We start from the raw sequence: 19061 nt of genomic DNA, 5'->3' as shown, positions 1-19061 counted from the left end.
TGTGTTATAGGTCATGAGGTGACATACACCTGGACCATTCCAGAACGATCAGGTCCGGGTCGCGGTGATTCAAACTGTATAACGTTTGCCTACTACTCTTCTGTCAGCTTTGTTGAGGTATAAAACACATAAATAATATAATCTATACAGTATGCATTGCAAGAATATTGCAGGTGTTTTACATACACAAAGTATGAAAAATGTATGACATTTTAAAATAAGGTCGTTAATGCATTAGCTAATATGAATTATCAATCAACATTATATTTTTAAAGCATTTATTAACATTTGATAATGTGTGTTAATAAAAATGTTGTTTATTTCAGTTCAGTGCATTAACCAAATGTTAACAGGTACTTATTTTGATCTTAAAAATGTTGAGATTAACATTAACTAAGATTAATAAATGCTGTAGAAGAATTGTTCATTGATTATGTAAACTAATGTAGTAAACTAATGTTACAAACTAAACCTTTATTGTTTAGTTTTAACAAAAATGTTGCATTTGTATGTGTAATGCGTGTACATAAACAGATCTTAGTTGGAAGTATGTTATGAAAGCAATAAGTATATTGGTAATGTGAGGTTTTACAGTATGATTGAAGATTTACAGATGTACTATGTGAATGTCCTTCAGGACTTGATGAGCGGTTTGGTGGGTCCACTGATAGTGTGCCGTAAAGGCACCCTGGACACTGAAAGACGGAGAAAAGACGTTAATAAAGAGTTTGCCCTCCTTTTCATGGTGTTTGATGAAAATGAGTCCCACTATCTGGATGAAAACATACAATTGTACATTGGCAAGGCAGACGAATTTGACAAATATAGTGAGGACTTTATGGAGAGCAACAAAATGCATGGTAAGTGTGTGTGTGTGTGTGTGTGTGTGTCTGTGTGTGTGTGTGTGTGTGTGTGTGTGTGTGTGTGTGTGTGCGTGCGTGCGTGCGTGCGTGCGTGCGTGCGTGCGTGCGTGCGTGCGTGCGTGCGTGCGTGCGTGCGTGCGTGCGTGCGTGCGTGCGTGCGTGCGTGAGAGAAATACATGGTACATTCAGATTGCTTTTTTTGAAGAACTTAAAACTCTTTATCTCTTCCACAGGTATTAATGGAAAGATGTATGCCAACCTCCATGGGTTAGATATGACAGAGAAAGACAAGACCGAGTGGTATTTGTTAGGACTGGGGAACGAAGTGGACATGCACACAGTGCATTTCCATGGGCAGAGCTTTATTTACAAGGTATATACATAAGCACACCAGAGTAGATATAGAAAATGATTTATGGAGTGACAATGGGGGTACATGAGGTGTATCAACACCAAAGTAAAGCAAGCATTCAATTACTTTTAAATTTATGGCATGACATACACATTCATGTCCATAAATATGTGAGCTGCATTTCCTCATAGACACCTCAAATCAATAATTTTACTATTTAAAAATCATCAAAAATTAGCACTACGACAGTAGTAGCCTTCACACATTAAATCTGGTAATTTTGCATTTTCATCAGATTGCATTTTCCAGTGAATTTACCACATTTTCTTTTCACACAAGCAACAGTGTTCTGTCTTTTTACTGTGAGTGTGAAGATTCACATATCAGAACCGAAATACCTGTAAACTCTGTGATGTCAAACACATAAACACTGCACCATTTTTTATTCACCCTGATCTGAACATGTAAAATTAACTTCATATGAATAATAAATCCATTGAAATAATCTAAATGTGATTAATAAACATGTATAATTTTAAAGGGAAATAATTAAGAATAGTTTCTTACCTGACACTGATATTCTAGTTGCCATTCGGAGATGCTTCCATGATCAGATAATAAAAACAGAGCAGGCATTCGGAAAATTCCCTCCTCAACAAAATGTGCATGTACAAAGTAATAGAAAGATGTTTTTTCTTACCATTATTTTGCAGTTCATTGTATTTTCATCTCATTACATTGAAGCACAGCGGCTGAAAGCAGCTTTCACACTAGCACTTTTGTTTCGATTGACGTCAGAGTTCGGTTAGTTTGGATGATGTGAGCGTTGTCTTCCGAACTCCTGCGAACGGTATCCGAGTCCGCTGAAAAGTGTGGTCTGGGGTACGGATCATGTGAACTCCGGTACGGTTCGCTGCCAATATGAACGCAATCATACTAAATCACGGAAGTGAACCATGTGTGTTTGTGTGTGTTTCACTCACTTTCCTGGTGAGCGTGACTGGGTTACTGTAAACAGAGAGCTGAATACCTCATTTCTGCTCGCCTTCTGCATGCTTTAGAGCATTTGCATTACATTTGCGGCAGACGCAAGTGCCGTTACGTACTGAAGCTTTGGAAACAAAACGAATGGTTCAAAAACAAAAATATAAAATTGAGGTGAGCTATGCATTTTGCCACCTTCTCCTGTGCCATTGTTACCAAGCAATGGGTTAAACAGCTGCTGCTGTGATGACGCAAGCGCACAGCGGTTCGGTCCAGCGGGGGCAGGGGGAGGGGGGAGCAATCGAAACTGGATTCGGTCCAGCGGTGGCAGGGGGAGGGGGTAGCAATCGAAACTGGATTCGGTCCAGCGGGGGCAGGGGGAGGGGGGAGCAATCGAAACTGGATTCGGTCCAGCGGTGGCAGGGGGAGGGGGGAGCAATCGAAACTGGATTCGGTCCAGCGGGGGCAGGGGGAGGGGGTAGCAATCGAAACTGGATTCGGTCCAGCGGGGGCAGGGGGAGGGGGGAGCAATCGAAACTGGGTTCGGTCCAGCAGGGGGAGGGGGGAGCAATCGAAACTGGGTTCGGTCCAGCGGGGGCAGGGGGAGGGGGGAGCAATCGAAACTGGGTTTGGTCCAGCGGGGGCAGGGGGAGGGGGGAGCAATCGAAACTGGGTTCGGACCAGGCAATCGAATCTGAAGTGTGAAAGCACCCTAAGAAACACTGTTTACATTTATGTTGTATTCTTTGTGATATCCAAATGCTATAGCGTGGCTGTACTGCTCTCCTTGCGGCAGTGCCACTGACAGAACAGTAGCAGATGGTGTGGCAATACTTAGGCCCTGTCCACACAAACACAGGTATTTTCAAAACCGCAGCTTTTTCCTTGCGGTTTGGACGTTCATCCACACGCAAACGCAGTATCCGGTCACTGGACCAAACCTTTTTAAAAACTCCTGCCAGGGTGAAGAAAACTCAGAAACTCAGGTCGCAGTGTTGTTGTGTAGATGGTGAAACCGGAGATTTTGGCTTGTGATTTCAGAGTGGGCGCTGTTATCTTCTTTGTTTGACGTCAGATTTTGTGCCGCTATCTCCTTTGTTTACATGGGCCGAGTCTGTGCAATGGCGGACGTAGCCAAAATATTTCTGCTAAAAACTGTGCTAACAGGGCTTATAGCATATACAGGTACATGCACAGTTCTCCTATCATATTGTGGAACAATGGCAGTGGCGTAACGAGCCAACACCGGGCCCTTATGCAGGATTATCAAGGCGGGCCCCTACTACAGCACGTGATGACGCAATGTCCACGAGTAGGCTACCATGAATAGGGTAGGAGAGGATAGAATCATAGAGACACAGCATATAAGAGATGAGATGACTGACAAAATCAGGATCAGCCCACGCACACCACAACAACAAGAACAAAAAACCCACTAGGAGGAAAGGAGGAAAAACTAATTTTATAAAAATACCCATGTACGTGTGGACTAGGCCTTATGCTGCGTTCATACCAAACGCGAATTGAGCATCAAATTCGCGTCTATCACGTCTAGTTGGTCTCTTGAACATTTTTAATCCATTCGCGCGTCCTATTCGCTCTGGACGCGCGAATGGATTCAAAATGTTCAAGAGTAAAAAGCAAAAAATGTACGCACGTCTGATGCGAAATCCACTTCTTGTGGGAGGGCGAGTGCTAGGCGGTTGTCTGTTTGTAAGATGGCTGATGTTGATCGAGCATTCATCGAGAGTCACCGCTCTGTATTTGCTCTGGAGAGCAGAACAGCTGTGTCGTCGCCGTACTGGGGTCCACCAGACCCTCCGGAGGCGTTCCCAGTGTGGCGAGTTTCATCATTTGCTCCAGGAGCTGCGCCTGCATGGAGTATGGGGTCTCTGCGGAACAAAAGTGGGTCTTTCTAAATTTGTGGGCGTTTTCAAACTGGTGGGTGTTTATAAATCATGCAATGAAAATGATGCCTTTCACCTGCCCCTGCCCCTAAACCTACCCTCACTGTGACATGGGCTAATCAGGTAACGCGGTTGAAAACGACCCTCTGTCGCCCACTGATCTGGTAACTCCTATTACTGTCCTGCAGAGACCTATATTTGCCTGGATGACATCCGCTCTCAGCGGTACTTCCGCCTGTCCCGTGCCGAGTTTGATGACCTGTTGTCCCGCATCGGAGCGAGGATCACCCTCACCTTCACACACCTAATCTGTCATTTATTTTTGTTTTGAAAAATAAATCTGTCATAAATCTGCTAAACTCCTCATTCGCGCTACAAGAGCTCTAGACGTGCGTAAACGCGTGTTTACATTGACTTAACAATGAAATCACTCGTGCCAGACGCTCTATTCGCATTTGGTGTGTACGCACCATTATTCTTAGCATTTCTAACCCCCACCATGCCACCCTAGTAGATCCACTTCTGAAACACAATAATGTCTAAATCCCAGTTAGGTGTTAAACTGTCCCTCAAATACTCTCGCTTTCTCTCCTTCAGACGGATCATCCTCATCGTGCTGATGTATATGACCTATTCCCAGGAACATTTCAGACCATAGAGCTGACTGCAGGAATCCCTGGACAGTGGCTGCTGCACTGTCATGTGACCGACCACATCCACGCGGGGATGGAGGCGCTTCTCACTATTCATTCTAAAGGTTAGGAGTAACAGGACAAAAACTATGTAAAAGTAAAGTTGGGTTTTTTCTGTAGTGGTGCTGGATTTTTTATTCACGTTTTGTTCACAAATACTGCAAGAAATTCACAAATGCAGAAGTAAATCCAGCAATGCACCAAAGCAAGCATGAAAATGTACACATAAGAAGCTTACATGGTTTTTAAAGCTTACAAGATAATCCACAATTACACAAGCGACATGTGTAGTTTAATACATACATAGTAAGCTGATTACATCAGTATACTGTCTCAAGAATATTTATGAATGTTGTTCTGCATTTGTGGATCTTTTATAACTTTCGTAGTCTTTATGTGTAAAGACTTACACATAAGTCTTTTTTTTATATTCCAAAAGTTGTCTGACATTTTGTGTCAGGATTCTGTCACTTCAGTTGGATTTATTCTTAGTTTGGTAATGGATCCACTGAGGAGAGGTTTATTTGCAATAATTTGCAAAAATTTATTATTTGCAATAATAATCCAATAAAAGACTTGACTACGCATTACTAGTGATGGCAATTTCAAAACACTTCTACATGAAGCTCCGAAGAATTTACAAGTCTTTTGTTCCGAATCAATGGTTCGGAGTGTGTATCAAACTGCCAGAGTCATGTAATTTCAGTAAACGAGGCTTCATTCATCATATCTGTTTCGAAACGTTTAGAAAGGCTTCGAAATTTCAATGGTTCTCTGCTCGGGCCGACGATCTCTGTCAACCCATGAGTAATGAGGAGTCACTGAGAACCAATGAACAAGTGTCTGTGGGTTTTACCTGATCTCTGATCAGTTTTATACATTTGTAGACGTTTTAATTAGACATTAGTATAATTAAAATGAATAATGGTAGTTAATAGTCTTGTTGGCCTGTTTAGCTGAGCCATTCTTAGAACAAACAAAAGAAACCCTGCACAATTGATAAAAGAACATATACAGGTGCTGGTCATATAATTAGAATATCATCAAAAAGTTGATTTATTTCTGTAATTCCATTCAAAAAGTGAAATTTGGATATTATATTCATTCATTACACACAGACTGATATATTTCAAATGTTTATTTCATTTAATTAAACTATTGAAAGTCTTCTGCATTGTCGAGTCTGGTGTATCTCATCTTCCTCTTCACAATACCCCATTCATTTTCTATGCACGGGTTTCTTGTATACAAACAATACCGGATGCGCGCGCATCCAGGGGGCAAAAAAACGCTATCTGTTATGCCGAGTTCTGTAAAAGAACATTGTAATTAACGTAGATTTCGCATTGTTTGTAATTTCTTGTTGACTCAATAATAAACTACAATTTCAGAGTTGGATCTGTTTGTTTGTGTTTCATATTAATATAACATTATGTAAAACGTCCAACTGTTCACGAATCAAAATCCGGAAATACTGTGATGCATGAATGAATTATCATGTTAGACTAAGTTAGTAATGTAATAGCCTCTATAGAGGCCGAATTTGCTTTTATATAAGTTAACCCTGTTTACGTTACTTTACGACCTGCATATCATGACTGCACACATATAACGTTACTTTACTGTAAATCAAAGATTTGACGATGGATTATGTGGGAAGTAGTAGCTACCTCCGACCGTGGCGATTATATTAAAAAACTTACTCTCAGCAATGGTGAGATCTTGCCGGATCCCTACGCAATACCTGACGATCTTTGGATTGTGGATGACAAGAAGTGGGCAGCAATTGTATGGCCTGATATATATATATATATATATATATATATATATATATATATATATATATATATATATATATATATATACATATATATATATATATAATTGTCTAATTCAGACACCAAGTTTGTATACAAGAGAAATGATAAGAGCGTACAAATCCCTTGATGCATACAACTACGTGCTGCTATGTGGTCATGTGCAGCTCGTCAAATACTTTGATGCTGCACCGGATTTTTGCGTGTTGAGGTCATATGTGCTCCCTAGTCAAGGCATTAAAGCCTGATGCCTGGGTGTATGTCCATAAGGGCCTTGGTTACATCCTTACGGCTAACTGCAAATGCATGGCAGGGTACGTCTATCAAAATGTATCTGTCATCAGAAACCCTTTACTCCGGTACGAATAAGACCACGGGTCTTTTGCCCCCTGGCTGCGTGCGCAAGCAGTGATGACGTCGCCGAGAAATCCATGTATAGGGTTAAGGTCAGGTGAGTTTGCTGGTCAAATAAGAACAGGGATACCATGGTCCTTAAACCAGGCACTGGTAGCTTTGGCACTGTGTGCAGGTGCCAAGTCCTGTTGGAAAATGAAATCTGCATCTCCATAAAGTTGGTCAGCAGCAGGAAGCATGAAGTGCTCTAAAACTTCCTGGTAGACGGCTGCGTTGACCCTGGACCTCAGAAAACACAGTGGACCAACACCAGCAGATGACATGGCACCCCAAACCATCACTAACTGTGGAAACTTTACACTAGACTTCAAGCAACATGGATTTTGTGCCTCTCCTCTCTTCCTCCAGACTCTGGGACCTTGATTTCCAAAGGAAATGCAACATTTACTTTCATCAGAGAACATAACTTTGGAGTCAGCAGCAGTCCAGTCCTTTTTGTCTTTAGCCAAGGCAAGACGCTTCTGACGCTGTGTCTTGTTCAAGAGTGGCTTGACACAAGGAATGTGACAGCTGAAACCCATGTCTTGCATACGTCTGTGGGTGGTGGTTCTTGACGCACTGACTCCAGCTGCAGTCCACTCTTTGTGAATCTCCCACACATTTTTGAATGGGTTTCATTTCACAATCCTCTCCAGGGTGCGGTTATCCCTATTGCTTGTACACTTTTTTTACCACATCTTTTCCTTCCCTTTGCCTCTCTATTAATGTGCTTGGACACAGAGCTCTTTGAACAGCCAGCCTCTTTAGCAATGACCTTTTGTGTCTTTCCCTCCTTGTGCAAGATGTCAATGGTCGTCTTCTGGACAGCTGTCAAGTCAGCAGTCTTCCCCAGGATTGTGTAGCCTACATAACTAGACTAAGGGGGCTTTCACACTGGCAGTTTAGTTCGGAACGGGGCACGGTTTGCATGAAAAATCGCTAATATGAACGCTGCTATGAGGATCCATGTGCGCACTGGGGTACCGAACCCGAGACTACCTGGAGGAGGTGGTCTGAGTTCGGTTGCTCCCGAACCGTGCTGCGGTTTGGTGAATGTGAAAGCAACACGGACTCGGGTGCGCACTTGTTCAGGAAGTAAAGTATCCTGCGCATGCTTTTTAGCTGATTATGATGTATTTAGTTAAATAAAACACACTTAAGGGATGCAGATTTACCTTGGATACAAGCAAGAGTGAGTCTGCAGTGTATTCGCGCATAGTGCATGCAATCAGGGCAACAAATTAATGGAAATCCACTGTCTCCTCAAAAGAGTCCATTTGCAAGCGTGTTGTTTACTCAGCTATGCATAATAGCACCAAATTAATAAAAAAAAGACAATATATTGACCCGCGTCGTGTTTTCTATCATGCGCCGTGCACGTTTGCAATGACGTATGATGCACGCAAATGCACCAGAGTTCGATAGAATCAAGTTGAGTGTGAAACCAGACCAGCACTGTGGGGGGGCGCCGGAAACAATCGCGCTCGGCTTCGGACCGCAGCAAACGAGCCCAGTGTAAAAGCCCCCTCAGAGACCGTTTAAAGGCCTTTGCAGGTGTTTTGAGTTAATTAGCTGATTAGAGTTTGGCACCAGGTGTCTTCAATATTTAACCTTTTCACAATATTCTAATTTTCTGAGATTCTGATTTTCATTAGTTGTAATCATCAAAATTAAAAGGAATGAACACTTGAAATATATCAGTCTGTTTGTAATGAATTAATATAATATCCAAATTTCACTTTTTGAATGGAATTACTGAAATAAATCAACTTTTTGATTATATTCTAATTATATGACCAGCACCTGTATACACTTGATAATCTTGTTAGATGATTACATAATTGCGTTTGGATTATTTTACTTTCAATAAAAAAACGTGTAAAAGGTGTTTTTATGCATGTTATGACCACTAGGGTTCAGAGGGGAGACGGTGTCGGATTGTAAAACACCACGTTGTCAATACAGCACATTTGCTTCAACTGTTTCAGTATTCCACAAAGCCTTGATCTGCCCACCACTAAGCATGACATGACATGACATGACATGACACACACCAACAGTGGTTTACAGTGAACAATACAAGACGAGACTGTGGAAACATGAATAAATATATACACATTAAACAAGGAAGCACATGACATGATCACAAGAGCACAAGGGAATCACATGACAAAGGGGAGCACAAGGAAGGTTAACATAACTGTCAAAACCTCAAAAATAAGACATGAAACATGAACATGAAACAAAACCAAAACTAGACGTGACAGCTCCCTGAAACTCTTGTTGTGAGCATGACGTTTTGAGCTTGCTCAGGCCATATACTAATTTGTACACGTAAGTTGTGGTGTTCGGATCCCGGTACTTTTGTTTAGTTTGGTAAACTTTGTTTTTTGGTTCAGTGCCAGGGTTCGGATATTCATGCTCCATGTTTAGCTTTTTGTTGTGAGCGCATGGGTTGAGTGTTCATTTCAAAATAGGAAAGCATGCTGCCAATTATAAACATTTTTTTATTATCAGCCGTATGCTTTCATGTTGTCTTATTTTGTGTGGTCACACTGGTCGTGAGTGTTCCTATTGACCGTACTTTCTTGAGTCATTCGGTGCGTTTTGACTCCAGCTGCGGCTCGATGAGTTCTCATGTGCTCGATGAGTTCTCATGTGCTCGATGAGTTCTCATGTGCTCGATGAGTTCTCATGTGCTCGATGAGTTCTCATGTGCTCGATGAGTTCTCATGTGCTCGATGAGTTCTCATGTGCTCGATGAGAACATAATAATGTTTCAATTAATTATTAAACAGCAAGCACAGACAATGCAAAAGCAGCAGCCCTTCCGGTACACTCAGTGTCTGATTCACTCAGCACTTGTGTTCTCAATCCTGTGCTAGTTTGTCGTCGGTTTTGCCGGTCTGTTTTCCCCTACAGGGTTGTTTTTGTTTGTATTCGTTTTATTTTTTATCTAAAATAAAAGCCTTTTGTTTGCACTGCACTCATCCCTTACCATAAAACCTTTTGAATGAAAATTTTTAATGAAAAAAAAACAAAAAATAGACTTAACACCATTAATTTTACTTTAAATTTGTATGTAGTATATTTAAATGAATATATATATCTTTATTTTGCTGCATTCCGCTTTTTTCTACCCTGACCAGTTCCCCATTACCTGCCAAGAAATTATCCTGATGCTCCCAATGGCCAGTCTGGGCCTGCTTTCAGACATTTAAGTGTTTGTTTGCAAGTCCATGAAAGTCCAAGCCAGCTTTCATGTGTTTTGTACTGAGGAGAGGCTTCTGTCTGGACACTCTGCCAAAAGCCTAGTTCAGTCATGTCAACTCTCAGAGTGGTTTATTTCAGCTAGCATTTATTGGCATAGGGCATGAAATATACACTACCGTTCAAAAGTTTTGGGGTCAATATGATTTTTTATACTACAGGGCTGTTGAATGCTTGATTCTGATTGGTTGAGAACGTTCTAAGGTGTGCAATTATTTTCAGGGAAACGCAGGGCTAACGTAGTTCCTGGCTCAAACCTCCGTTATTAACTCTAAAATGACGTTTTGGAATTAGCAACGGAGGCGTGGGATTATATGTGCAATAAATTAGTCCTACATACAAGAGCGTTTTAATGACAAAAACTTTACAAACGTCTTGAAATACATCATTTGAACAATGTTTCGATGTATGGTAACTGTAGTATAAGCGGAATAATTGACTTCAGGCCGTTGAATTATTAGAAAACTCCGCTTCGCGTCGTGACCGCATTACCACCTCGGGTGTGCATTATTTTTCTAATAATTCAACGGGCTGTCGTCAATTATTCCTTACTTAAATTTCTTTTAAAGACATTTATACTTTTCTTCAGAAAGGACACATTAAATTGATCAAAGTGACAGTATAGATATTTATAATAATGCAAAATATTTATTTTTTAATTAAATGCTTTTCTCTTGAACTTTCAAAGAATCCTGAAAAAAATGAATCACAGTTTGCACAAAAATATGAAGCAGCACAACTGTTTTCAACTGTGATAATTATCATAAATGTTTCTTGTGCATCAAATCATCATATTATACTGATTTCTGAAGGATCATGTGACACTGAAGGCTGGAGTAATGATGCTGAACATTCAGCTTTGATCACAGGAATAACTTACACTTTACTATATATTCACATAGAAAACAGCTGTTTTACATTGAAATAATATTTCACAATATTACTGGGTTTGTTTTGTATTTTTAACAAAATAAATGCAGCCTTGGTGAGCAGAAGAGACTTCTTTTAAAAACATTATAAATCTTACCGACCCCAAACTTTTAAACGGTAGTGTACGTATTCCTGGTATTTGGGGGACACGATATGCTACGCTGAAGCTGCTACTTAGCAAATACAAGAATTTGTTCAGCTAAATCAAAAAGACAAACAAAAGCACAGGCTGCTGTGAGAGCCCGTAGCAGAGCTCTACATGAAGCGCTGGGGAGGACGAGGGGTAACAGTTTTCATAATCGGCAGCATGGCGATCACAGGCTGGGGAAAAACATGTGTTTCCGTGGATTAGGAAGTACTTCAGGGGTGCGTTTCCTGAAAACATCGTTAGCCAAATATGGTCGCCAGTTTCGTTGTTATCAGCATAGTTCAACGAGTCGGTGTTTCCCCAAACCATAGTTCTAACGAACATTGACAAACATCAACACAAAGTTGTGTGTTTGGAGCGACAGCTGTCGACCCGTGGTTAGAAGCAGAGTTTCTTGTTTGCATGACATATGGACGCAATAAATCATTATCTTGAGCCAAAATTACCAAGCTGACATTCAGTACAATCTGTATCTTTTATCTGGAATACATACAAATGTCATTTACATCTTTTAGTTTGTCAAGAGATTTAAAGTGTTGTTTTTGAAGTGCACATGTGTAAACGTGCTCTACTATGTAAGAACGAGCCTATGATTGAATCTGGAAATAGTAAAGCAAAATAACTGACAAAAATTAGAATAAGTCCTGTAATGCCATGTCTGTAATTTATTGCAAAATATCTAGCATTAATTAAATCTTAAACGGACTCATTAAAAGTAGCCTAGTTATTATTACTCCACCACCTGCGTTACTTCAACCAACGTGGTTAAACGGCAGATTTGCGACAATACGGATTCAGGAAACACTCGTGACGAGCTACTTGATTTCTTTAACGATGCATTGCACTATGGTAGTTAAGCAGCGAGTTACGTCTTTGTACGGGGAACCCCTAGTTTCATCCCTGTATGTATATCTGTGGAGTGTTGCAGTGATAGTTTCTTCTGCTCCCCCTGCAAGTTTCTCTATCTATAATCTATGGAGCTCAACTAGAGTAACTTCTTCCCTGATTGCCCAGTTTGGTCTGGTGACCTGCTATAAGAAGAGTACTGGTTGTTCTGAATTTCTTCCATTTAAAAATGATGAAGGTGATTGTGCTGTAGGGAACCTTCAATTCAGCATAAAGTTATACGTAACCTACACAAGATCTGAGACTGCACATAATCCTGTTTTTGAGCGTTCTTTGACTTGGACATGCTTCTTTTGGCACATACTGTTTTTCGCTTACTGTATAGTAGGGAAGCATGTGATTTCGGATGCAGCCTAGAAAGTCCCAGTGTGTTGGGGAAAGCTAGCTAACTGTCCAGGATCTGGATTAGACACTGGATCTGGATTTCACCTTTCCAAATCAGTCAATAGAATTTGCCAAAGGTAGACTCTAGTCTAGTCAATGATCCAGAGAAACGGGATACATCTGTGCTAAATTTCTAAAGTGACTGTCAAAATTCAGCACAACACTAGAAAGCCTCTGTCTCACACCAAATGCGTGAGAACTGGAAACTCTGCTTTCCCTCACGGTATCTTTCATGTTTGCTTTCATTTTAGAAAGTGCTGATATCCCACCGTCACTTAAAAGCTGTCTCTCTTTTTATTTTTAGTTATATTATAAGTCTCCTTTATTGGCATGACAGATAGTTTACATTTGTACTGCATGTAAATGCAATCTGGTGCAAATCTGGGCTGGTCTTTGCTCTCCTGCACCATTTTGAGAAATCAAGATTTATTTACACATCATTTGAAACATGATGCCTATAAACCCTTAAACGTATGCATGTACTTTATTTTCTGAGGTGAGTCTCTGTTGTATTATGCCTCCAATTTTTTTTGTGTAAACAACTGTTTAGAGTGGATGAATTTCTAAACTGGATTCAGTGAGTGTAAATAGATTCATATGCATTTATATAGATTTTTATTTGTTTCATCAGGGTCTCAGTCAACAAGGATCAATGGCAACAAAAATCCGGACAGTGGTAAGTAAACATTTGTATTCACTGTACTGTTATTGTTCTTAGAAAATCATGCAATGTTTATGTACAGTATGATAAATGGTAATAAGAAAAACGTTTTTTTTTTTTGTGCCTTTTTTCCTCCAGCCTTCGGCCATTCTGGAAGCCTCTACACTGTGATGTTGTGTGCCCTTGGATCGGTCCTATTGAGACTTGTAATGCACTGAGAAAAACGATAAAATTGACCATACGACCAACAGAATGAATATTTATTGTTCCTCACTACTTAGTTACGTCATCTGGCATTCTCATTGTATAGCTGTTAGGTAAGCATAAGCTTTTGGGAGGCTTTTGGTTTTAAGCTTTCTTAAAACAACTCTTAAAAAATAAAGACTTAAGAGTATTCTTTCAATTCTGATTTAACATGCAAGTTGTGATCATTTAATTTAATGTTCATAAAATCTAAGCTTAGATGAGAATGTAACAAAGCCTGTTGTGTCTGCTAAAACAATAATATCAATCTATTACAGCTTTATAATGTTAACTTTTAACTGCTAAATAAATAAATTATAGTTGAAAAAAGTCAAATCTACAAGATTAAAGACAGAACCACTTTAAACTTAGGTGAGGTTATAAACACTGTATCCTATTTATAAACACTGCATCCTCGGTACCATTGTTAGTAACTCAGTAAGAGTAAGTTGATTAGTATGAGTATGTGAATGTGTAAGTGATTTACTGAGTAAATTGTTTTTGTTTTTACAGTTGAAACTTATTTGTTCATTGTTTTATTTTTTTCAAAGAACGGTGGAATAGTTAACCATTATGTTGTATATAATAAAGAACATAAATGAAAATGAAGACTTGAATTATTATTATTATTATTATTATTATTATTATTATTATGTTGAATGGTATCTTCAAGCATTTGACATTAGTTGGTTAGGCATTACAGAGGCATTACAGATGCCTGACATGAGTACAACTGGATTTTAATTAAAAACCATAATTACTATTACGGGTTCTATGGCGATCAGTCGATGTACCCAGTGAAACCTCTAGATGGCAGTAGTGCAAATACAAGAAAATGGGTGCTTCTGAATACTCAAATGGATGAATTCTCAATTTTCATTTCAGTTGCAACAACATCCATTTTAATATGCAATGGATTATCAAAATTAAAACAACACAAAGAAAATAATTGTTCAGCTAATTATGTTGCCTAAATAATTTATTTCATTTGCATATCTTAAATAAGAAATAAAAGATAAATCCAGAAGTTTCGTAGACAAATGTGTAAATGTTTGAAATGTGTAGATTATTTATGTGTAATATAAAAAAAATAGTGTAAAAAGAACAATACACAAAAAAACTGTTGGCAGATCTTCTCTTTGTCAAGTAGTTCAATTTGACATGATTTTAAGACAGATTTCAAAACTACCACATTACATCATTAGTTAGGCGGTCTGTTTAGCCCCTTATCATTCCAAAATTAATAATTAAGGTAAAAGACTTTTGACTCACTATATTAGAAATGAGTAAAACAGATTAAAGATGTGTTATTACTCACATAATATACCTCCTTTTTAGATATGAAAAATTGTTGGTGTATTTCATACCACAGTAAAATTACCGTAAAAAAATGACTATAGTAGATTTAAGCATACTGTAAAATGATATACAGCATTTTACTGTTATTTATTACCATTCTGAAGTACCGTATTAATCTGTTTTTTTTAATGCCTACAGTATTATATTGTTATGGAAATGTTACTGTTGGCGCAAGCCCAATTTTTTGAATGATAACCTTAATGAATTATTCATTTTAGTTCATTTTAATAAACTATACGGATGAAAAACACGCATACATCACTCAGTATTCTGTTGGACCGGAACATCTTTTATTTGCATATATCCATTTATGGATAGCAGGTCACATTCACGTGACATGAGCAGTATGAAGGGCACACCTATAACAAACGTTAACACCCCCACTTGTTCTCATACTGTGCAGTTTACCATTATAACAACATAACACATAAACACAGTCTTGTATTTCTCTTGCGCTGCATTTACATAAAAAACATGAAACTATTGAACTTATCCAGTTTAAACTTTGTCACTGGTTTAGTCATAGCCTCAAACATAATTTCTTCAGTGGTGCAATACTTAATTGTCACTTTACCATCACTGAGTGCTGATCGAATGAAATGATACATCAACATGTTTAAATCTCTGTCGACACACTGGGTTCTTTGACAGAGCAATGGCACCTTGGTTATCTTCAAAGATTTGTACTGGGTCAAACAGACAATCATTTCCCATGCTTTTCAACAACTGTACAAGAATTGAACTGTGTGCCAACCAACCCTTGATCCAACCAGCCCCGCTCTCCCCCTACATGCTTTCCTGTGTGGTTGTGGGCAGTGCCATATACAGGTGAAACTCAAAAAATGTGAATATCGTGCAAAAGTTGATGATTATTGGATTACAGCTTATGAAAACCCCAAATTCAAAAATTGGAATATTACATGAAATCAATAAATAAAAGGATTTAAAATACAGAAATGTCAGCTCTCTGAAAAGAATAATCATGCATATGTATAGTTATATACTAAATATATTAGTTTCACCTTTTAATTTGAATTACTGAAATACATGAACTGTTGTAGGCCTAAGATATTCTAATTTTTCGAGTTTCACCTGTACTCAGCTTCACATGTAGAAAAAGCAACTGTGGACTGTTTCTTTGACTTGCAGGAAATCAGAGGACCATTTTGAGTAAGACTAAAACAGTATCCTGTCGTATCCACCTGTCATTTACATCTGATGCCCAATCAGCATTACTGTATGCCACAAGTTTGAGTTCCCTTTCGAGGGAACTCGAACTGCATCGAATGACACTTTGGGGGGAACGCCCTTAGCGTTACGCATCTGAAGTATGAATGAAACTAATCCAATCCTGATTGGTGTTGCGTCATGACGTAACATGTGACGGCATACACGGAAGCTACAAAGGCATGCTGGTGTTCTGACGATTCATGCTACCCATCGAGATGTGCTACTTACTGGTTATGCGCATGTGCAGACTCATTTTTCTTCTGCTTACCACGCCCATAAATCTATGCATCTTTGCTGTGGAGTCTTGTAGGAAACATTGACAGGTCAAACTTAGCCTCCTTTCCTGCTGGTAAAGGAGGCTATAGAGCGTATTCCTCCACCAGACAGGGAGTCCAGGTTTTACAGCCGCTACTTTATAGTTCCCAAGAAGGATGGGCGTTGCATCCAATAATAGATCTCAGGCACTTGAATCGTTCTCTGAGGAGATTCAGGTTCAAGATACTCACTATTCCCATCATCGTGAGTCAAATTCAATCCGAGGATTGGTTTGTCACGATAGATCTAAAAGACGCATACTTCCACATATCCATCCTTCCATCTCACAGGAAGTTCCTGAGGTTCGCTTTCGGGGGCGAAGCGTACCAATATCGGGTTCTTACGTTCGGCCTAGCTCTCTCCCCTCGCACATTTACCAAATGTATGGATGCAGCTCTAGCACCGCTGAGGCTCCAGGGCATCAGGGTGCTCAATTATATCAACGACTGCCTGGCCCAGTCACAAGAGCTGGCGGTTCGGCATCGAGATGTCGTCCTCGCCCACATACAAAGCCTGGGGTTGAGACTCAACACGAAAAAGAGCGTGTTGACACCAGGCCAGAGAACCACGTTCCTGGGAGTGGTGTGGGACTCGGTCACGATGCGGGCACGATTGTCTCCTGCACGAATCGAGTCCATTCTGGCCACAGTGTCCAGGGTAAAGCTAGCCCAAGCCATCACTGTGAAACATTTTCAGAGAGTGTTAGGGCTCATGGCGGCAGCGTCCAACATTTTTCCATTCGGCCTGCTGCACATGAGGACCCTCCAGTGGTGGTTGAAAACCAAGGGGTTCTCCCTGAGGGGGAACCCGTTCCGCATGATCAGGGTTACGCGCAGATGCCTTCGTTCCCTATCTATGTGGAAAAAAGCTTGGTAACTGCCTGGAGATGTTGGCGGTGTTCCGAGCTCTGAGGAGCTTCCTGCCGGACCTCAAGGGTCATTATGTCCTTGTGAGGTCAGACAATATGTCGGTAGTGGCCTATATAAACCATCAGGGGGGTCAAAGGTCTCAGGGGAAACTGTTCTCTCTAAGAGGAACATACATCCCAGGGAGTCAAAATCAGGGAGCACACATCCTGTCCAGACAGGGGCTGAGGCCCGGGGAAAGGAGACTCCACCCCCATGTGAAGGAGTCAATATCTCAGAGGTTCAGCCCAGTGGAAGTGGACCTATTCGCGTCGTGAGAGACGACCCACTGTCCATTGTGGTTTTCCCTCTCTCATCCAGCCTCGCTGGGGTTGGATGCCATGGTGCAGACGTGGCCGAGGCTGCGTCTGTATGCAATTCCCCCGATCGCTCTGCTCCCGGGAGTTCTAGAGAGGGTCCGTCGCGACGGGATCAGTCTACTGCTGGTAGCCCCGTAGTGGCTGGCCCGAGTGTTGTTCTCAGACATTATATCGCTCCTAGACGGCCCTCCGTGGGAGATTCCCCTCAGGAGGGACCTGCTGACACAGGCAGAGGGCTCAATATTTCACCCTCGGCCCGAGTTATGGACACTGTGGGTCTGGCCCCTGAGGGGGCACACCCCCTAAGGGCCGGCCTATCAACTGGAGTATTGGAGACCATACTCAGCTCTAGAGCTCCCTCCACGAAGAAATTGTATGCCTTAAAGTGGAATGTCTTTACCAATTGGTTTAGAGAGCATGAGGTCGTTCCAGTTAACTGCCCAGTGGCTTCAGTTCTGGAGTTCCTCCAAGATCGCTTTTCAGTTGGTCTTACCCCGTCCACACTCAAGGTGTACGTGTTTGCCATCACGGCTTTCCACGCTCCTCTGGGTGATGGGTCTCTGGGGAGACAGCAGTTGGTCATACGTTTCCTCGGGGGTTTGGAGGATGAGGCCTGCCGCTCGTGCCAGGGTTCCCACATGGGACCTAGCGGTGGTTCTCGAAGGGTTTGCCCAGGCCCCCTTCGAACCACTGGAGTCGGCTGAGGCCAAGAACCTTTCCCTAAAGGTGGTTTTTCTGTTGTCCATTACTTCTCTGAGGAGGGTAGGAGATCCCCAGGCACACTCTACATGGGTGCCTAGAGTTTGCTCCAGGCGACATTAAAGCCATCTTACATCCCAGGCCGGGCTATTTGCCTAAGGTGCCATCTAATGTGGCACGACCTACGGTTCTTCAGGCTTTTCATCCTCCACCTCATGTGATGGCGGATGAGGAGAGACTTCATCGGCTTACCAGGTGTACAATTTGCCTTCACTTTTTGCCGTGAGGGCTCATTCGACCAGAGGCATGGCGTCCTGTAGAGCCCTTCTCGCGGGGGGCCCGATCCAGGAAGTCTGCGATGCAGCTGGATGGGCCACCCCTCATACCTTTATTAGGTTCTATAGCCTGGACATTCCGTCAACACCTGGCACTCTCGTGCTCTCGTCCTAGGTGTGCCTGTGAGCTGCATTACACTAGGACAGGCAGGGCGCGTTGTGGCATAGTGGGTACTCGTTCCCCCAAAGTGTCATTCGACGCAGTTCGAGTTCCCTCGAAAGGGACCGTCCTCGGGGTTACGACTGTAACCCTTGTTCCCTGAGAAAGGGAAAGAGAACTGCGTCCCTTCGCCAAGCCTTCCCCTGCCTGGGAGCGACTTGCTTCATCGCAGAAGCTAACTCTGTTGT

The 19061-nt window shown here is 41.3% G+C and overlaps 1 protein-coding gene across 2 annotated transcripts in view; it reads left to right on the top strand.

The window, feature by feature from the left end:
* The window catches only part of hephl1a (hephaestin-like 1a), a 38577-nt gene extending 24422 nt beyond the window's left edge, over positions 1-14155 (top strand). Inside the window, exons 15-20 of one of the 2 annotated variants that reach the window (XM_077207513.1) lie at positions 11-117; positions 638-860; positions 1097-1236; positions 4704-4863; positions 13278-13322; positions 13446-14155. In XM_077207513.1, the coding sequence (XP_077063628.1) occupies positions 11-117; positions 638-860; positions 1097-1236; positions 4704-4863; positions 13278-13322; positions 13446-13525 (755 nt within the window). In that variant the 3' untranslated portion in view covers positions 13526-14155. The remainder of the gene's footprint in view (positions 1-10; positions 118-637; positions 861-1096; positions 1237-4703; positions 4864-13277; positions 13323-13445) is intronic. The other variant, XM_077207514.1, reaches the window with a different exon arrangement.
* Positions 14156-19061: the final 4906 nt, after the last annotated feature.

This window comes from Siphateles boraxobius, unplaced genomic scaffold (assembly GCF_051911475.1).
Source record: "Siphateles boraxobius isolate OS27281-9 unplaced genomic scaffold, OSU_SipBor_1 6, whole genome shotgun sequence".
Taxonomy (NCBI): domain Eukaryota; kingdom Metazoa; phylum Chordata; class Actinopteri; order Cypriniformes; family Leuciscidae; genus Siphateles; species Siphateles boraxobius.
The sequence above is the reverse complement of the archived record's forward strand: the minus strand, read 5'-3'. Positions and strand labels throughout refer to the sequence as shown.